The 6,191-nt window shown below is 34.8% G+C and overlaps 1 protein-coding gene across 5 annotated transcripts in view; it reads left to right on the plus strand.

Moving 5' to 3' along the window:
* LOC106883998 (protein CLEC16A) overlaps positions 1 to 6,191 on the plus strand; it is a 109,900-nt gene that overhangs the window by 73,788 nt on the left and 29,921 nt on the right. For all 5 annotated transcript variants that reach the window (XM_052978448.1, XM_052978449.1, XM_052978450.1 and 2 more), the window contains 3 exons: positions 312 to 510; positions 1,646 to 1,820; positions 5,431 to 5,531. In XM_052978448.1, the coding sequence (XP_052834408.1) occupies positions 312 to 510; positions 1,646 to 1,820; positions 5,431 to 5,531 (475 nt within the window). The remainder of the gene's footprint in view (positions 1 to 311; positions 511 to 1,645; positions 1,821 to 5,430; positions 5,532 to 6,191) is intronic.

Consider the following 6,191-nt stretch of genomic DNA (forward strand, 5'->3'; position numbering starts at 1 on the left):
ATACATATATATATATATATATATATATATATGTATGTGTTTGTGTTGAACAAGTAATAATTCTTTACTCAACTGTTTTTATAAGCATTTTTGTATGCTAGCATTTTGCATTTTAAGCACTTAGTGGTGAAGTATGAGTGGGTAGACTCAGTTGATAAACAGACTTAGTACCTTAATTCTAGGAGTACTACACATTACATGTAGTAATGGTTGAATTGATGACTGTATGGTGAGCTAGCCAGCACCTTCACTCACAGCCACTCTAACTTTGTTTAAATTCATTTGTTTAAAATTCAAATTATTTTTCACAGAAAGTAAGAGAATTCTCAGCTCCAGAAGAACCTTTAGAGAAAACACTAGAAGTAAACCGTATGAGGCGTTTTAGGGTATTACAGATGCCAAATGCTGATGGAGAATTTGAAGTCAGTCAAGAAGGGAATTCTACATTTTATATACAAACAGAAGTGGCTGTTCAGGTGGATGATATATCTTCTCCTTCAACAGGCACAGGTAATTTAATAGTAATTTATTTGATTTTTTCTGTATAAAATTTATTTGATTTACTGGGATTTTTTGGGGCAGATAATGAACAAAGAACATAGTGTGTGTTTTAGAACACAGCTCATAGGTCTTAACATCGCCATTGTCATTTTGTGTTCATTTTCCTTCTTGCATTGTCAGAGTTAATTTGTATTCAGAGTTACTATTCTTCTGATGGTTCCATTGTGGCATGGTTTCTATGGCTGGATTCCTTGCCTAACACCTTTCACTTTGTTGTGTTCTAGGTACATTTTATTATAACATTAGCACTAAAGAGGTTGTCTTGTCCTTCTAAGACTAAAGAGTCCTCTCTACATTGTTTCCACTTGTTCAAGGTAACTGAGAGATTGAATGGAAGACAGAGAGTATAAGTATGATGGGTGGGGCCACAGAGTGATATAAGAGAGAATGTGAGTAAAAGTGTGTTTGGTGGTGGGGATAATGTGAGAAAATGGGAGGTGAAGGTGAAGTTTAACTCAGCTTTCACTGCTAATCTGCTTGTGATTCCACTGCACTTCTTGTGTACCCATTGTTTGCACTGGGTATACCAAATGGAATTTCAAATTATTCCTTTCCTGCATGTCAAGCACAACCATTTCTCTGTCAGTTGCTGGGCTTTATGTTCTTTTCTACTTCCACCCTTTAGCATTCAGATTACTTTATCAAATGAAATACTTAATTATTCACAGCGTCTTGAAGTAATCATGCATTATCTTATAGCTTTGAAAGGTTGAGGACATATTGCTTATTTTTAGACTGACATTGTAGGTTCAGTGTGAGAAGATGGGTCCGGCCAGTTTTGACACAAAACAGAATATTTGGGCCTGATATGGCTGGTTCAAATGCTATAGAGTTAGGGAGATTTCTCTTTTTTGTGCAAAACAAAATATAATTAAAATGCTTTGGAAAATTTTCTTTTTTGTCTTAGTACATGTTAAGATAAGTTTGAAAAAATTTAATTTGAAATAAGATTTGATTATGAAATTGAAAGGTATCTGTAATGTCTACAGGAATTAACCTTTTACTGTAATTAAAGATGCTCTTTAGACTTTTGACTATTATGTGGTTTAGTAATTTTTGATTGTAATTTTTTTTGTTTTATCAGAGGGGGAAGCCTTAAGCCCCAGCAGTGAAGCAATATCTGGGGACACAGATATCTCTAGTTCAAATCAAAACTCTACAGATGAAGAAAAATTACTTAGTTCATATGGTTTTGGCCATAGAAGACGGCATAGTGCCAGTGCTGAGCAGAGGCAAGCAGAATTCTCACTGGTCAACAGGTATGTGTTCTGATTTATTTTGTGTTTTTCCATTCTTGTTTGTGTTTGATCAATCTGTTGACCCTGACTGTCAATAAAGAGAATTATAAAAACATACACTAGAGGATAGAGGGCTGTAGATAAGTGAATTATTAGTTTTTGATTATTAGAGGAAGGGAAAGTAGTTTGTAACATCTCAACAATGCTTTTCTGTTTGTATGGGTAAAATGTTAAACTCTCAAATGGCCCTGTTTATCTAACTGTAAATAGTAACCACACAGTAAGAACAAGCTTAACATTCTCAACAACAATGTAACTCTGAAATTTATTGGCATGTTTCATTAGCTTACAGTGTAGAGCTTTATTTGGTGATATAACTTAGTGAAATGTCATATCAAGCTCTCTTGCTTCAGATACACTGTGAGAAAATGACATTTTCAGTGGAGTCTTAACTCAGTGAATTGAGGAACTTGGTCTACCAGAACATATCTGTTGCTGAACTTAGCTTGCAATTACTGTCATATTAATGACGTTTCTTATTAATGACCTACTGGCACATGAATCTCCTGCAATGACTGTGTTGCAATGACTCTGTGGTAGTTACACTAGAGTGCCATACCATTATCTTTTCCAGATATGCACAAGTTTCAAGATTGTTGAAAGAAGAGAACGTGATATTTACAAGTTATTAACCAATATGAACAGGTCTAGAACCTATATTGAAAGACAGTTGTCAGCTTAGCTTACTGAAAGCTCATCTTCTATCCAATAATACTTTATGTAAATCAATGCTGAACAATGTGTCTAAATACCTTTCATAATAACTACCATGTTATAATTTAAGTTGCAAGAACTTTATGGTATTAGTTTTAACCCTTTGGTATTCAGATTACTTTGTCAACTGTAATGCTTATTTATTCACGTTGTTTTGAATTAATCATAAATCCTCTTGTAGCTTCAAGATTTTGATGATGTAATTGCTTATTTTTGAGATTGACATTGTAGGATTGGTGTGAGAGCTCAAATCTGGTCAGTTTGAACGTAAAGCAGGTAGAATATTTTGGTTGGATATAACCAGTTTAGTTACTAAAGGGTTAATCTTTTTAAACACAGTTTGGATCCTTGGAACTCCATTTCTAAACCTGTTTACTGTACAACAAATCAAGCTACCCTTTAACTGCACTAACTTCACTCACTTATCCCTACACTCCAGGCTAGGAAATATATAGACAGATTTACACAACCTTAGATTATTAAAATTGCTGCTCATCTGTTTGATGATGAACTTAGTGTTGGCATGGCATTAGTATGTTTTTTTTTTGTTTACCATATATTGCAAATTGTGAACAATAACATACAGGTTTCCAATGAAGCATTCACTGGTTCTTTACATCTCTAATGGTAAGAGTGGCAAAGAATGTCTTTCCTAGTGCAAGTAACTTCATTTGTAAAACAGTCAAATCCAGGTTTGATGACATAGGAATGTGTATGCAGGAAGTTACGGCTGGTCTGAAAGCCTCCTATGAGGTTTCAAGGAAAATTGCTGCTGCTGCAAAAAAACCCCTCATAACATTGCAGAACAGTCAGTTCTTCCTTGCTGCAAAGATATAATCTCACTCGTTCTCAGGATGTCTGAACTACGGAAGCTTAAACATATTTCACTTTCCATCAGTCGACGAATCACTGAGATATCTGATAATATTTTGTTCTCAGGTCATCTCAAGGATAAAAACATTAATGTTTGACTATGTCGCCATCCAAATTAATGAAACTGCTGATGTGACAGATTTAGCACAACTTTGTGTTTATGTACATTATGGGCATAACAAGTGCCTAGAAGAGGAATTCCTTTTTTTGCGAAACCTTCAACACCTGAACCACTGCAAAGGATATATTCCAGAAAGTGGATCAATTCTTTAACACGCATGGCTTAAACTGAGAGCATGTTGTTGGTGTGTGCACTGACGGTGCGCCAGCAATGCTTACATGCTGCTCTGGCTTTCAGACAATGATGAAGGAGAAGTCTCCTAAGCATTGATGGTTAAAACAATACCTGACCATTTGAAGAATGCTTTGAATGATGTGGTCAAAGCGGTATATTTTATCAAAGCCAATTCTCTAAACTTGCATCTTTTTGCTGACTTGTGCAAGGACAGTGGCTCCGATTTTGAAACACTTTTACTGTACTCACATGTGAGGTGGTTATCCAAGGGGAGGGTACTGAAAAGAGTCTTCATTCTATGAAAGGAGATACACAAATTTCTTCGGGTGCTAAAAAAGAACTGCACAGACAATTCTTCAATACTCGGTCCCTTAAATGTCTCTCCTTTTTGGTTGACATTTTTGAATCAGTTAATTCTGTTAACTTAGCACTACAAGGAAAGGACATCATTGTTGTCCATTGTCTTAAAAAGATGACTGCATTTAAAATGAAGCTCCATTTGTGGCATTCAAAATTGGAATGTGAGAATTTTGCACCATTTCTGAACCTCAATACTTTCCTTGATGAAGATGGCCTTCAAGTTGATGCTGACATCCTCATCATAATGAAACAGCATGTCTTAATTCTTCACACTGAAATTCAAAGATACTTCCCCAAACTACAAAACTTTGAAAAAGTTCATTATTTCATTACCAATCCCTTTGCCATCTCTGTTGTTGACCTTTGGTCAGAAGATTACGTCATTCAAGAATAGTTCATCGACTTGCTGAATGATGGAGGTACAAAAAACACCTTCCGTAACATGTTGCACTGAATTCTGGATTGAAATGACGCAGTCCTAACCAGATGTTGCCAAATTGGCCCTCAAATTCATTGTTCCATTTACAACAATGTGTAAATGTGGGATGGTTTTTGCAACTTGACTCACAATTAAAACAAAGGCTTGCAATAAACTGGATATTGCGCATAACATTAGAGTCACATTATCAAAAATACAGCCTAATATTGAGGATATATTGGAGATCAAACAAGTTCACCCCTCTCATTGAAATTTTTTTTTTATCAGTAAAAGGCATAGGAGTGGCTGTGTGGTAAGTAGCTTGCTTACCAACCACATAATCCTGGGTTCAGTCCCACTGCGTGGCATCTTGGGCAAGTGTCTTCTACTATAGCGTCGGGCCGACCAAAGCCTTGTGAGTGGATTTGGTAGACGGAAACTGAAAGAAGCCTGTCGTATATATGTATATGTATGTGTTTGTATGTCTGTGTTTGTATGTCTGTGTTTGTCCCCCAACATCGCTTGACAACTGATGCTGGTGTGTTTATGTCCCCGTAACTTAGCGGTTCGGCAAAAGACACCGATAGAATAAGTACTAGGCTTACAAAGAATAAGTCCTGGGGTCGATTTGCTCGACTAAAGGCGGTGCTCCAGCATGGCCACAGTCAAAAGACTGAAACAAGTAAAAGAGTAAAATTTTATTTCATGAAAAATTATTTTATACAAGGTCACTTTGCTTTGTTTGTCTTCTGATTTTTTCATTTTGGAGCAGGGGTGGGGGTCCGTGAAGCCTTGAAAAAACGGGAGGGGGTCTGTAGGAAGAAAATTTTGTAAAAGTTTGGGAACCAAGGGTCTATAAAGGACTATTTAGATATAAATTTATCAAACATTAATCTTTATTTATATTCCAGACCATATTTGGAAGCCATATTCAATGCCTTAGAATGCAATGAAAATGACTATGAGACTTTATTTGCTTTGTGTTTACTATATGCAATGGGACACAATGAAGGTATGTGAATATCCTTTAAAATATTTAAATTTTGTTATAAACAGAAAAAATAATTTAGCTAACTGAAGAAAACGATCTTTCTTGAATTTGTTTGTTGGTTTTCTTCTTTGAGATTATGCTTGAAACACTTATTAAGAGCACTTGTTATAGGGTTTAAAAAATAAAATCATGTCAGCATTTGTATATTACTAGATTTTTCTAAGTTATATGGAATACCTTGTATAGTTTGAAAGCAGTTCAGAATGTGAAAATATATTTAACTTCACTGTAAAATAGTATTGAATTCATAACAGCAAACCATGGCACATTGACATTGCAAGTTTGAAGAACTTATTGGATCAGTCTTCAAGCCATTATAGAACTTGTTAGTGACATAGAACTCCCAATGAACAAACTAACTTATCAAGTTTAAAACTTAGATCTGACAAATATTCATTAAGAATCATTAATATTTTTGTAACATTGACTGTATATTTTGTTAATACAACTATATATTGATGTTATAAACATTGCTTTCGCTGATACATATATATTTATAAATATATTTTAATATATGTATATTGTCAAGCCTTTTAGTTTGTATCAGTTTTTAATTTAAACAAATAACTCATTAAATAGTTGAACATTACATCAATAAGTATAACAAAATACCCCCCCCCC

The sequence above is a fragment of the Octopus bimaculoides genome, chromosome 2, assembly GCF_001194135.2.
Source record: "Octopus bimaculoides isolate UCB-OBI-ISO-001 chromosome 2, ASM119413v2, whole genome shotgun sequence".
In the NCBI taxonomy this organism is placed as follows: Eukaryota; Metazoa; Mollusca; class Cephalopoda; order Octopoda; family Octopodidae; genus Octopus; species Octopus bimaculoides.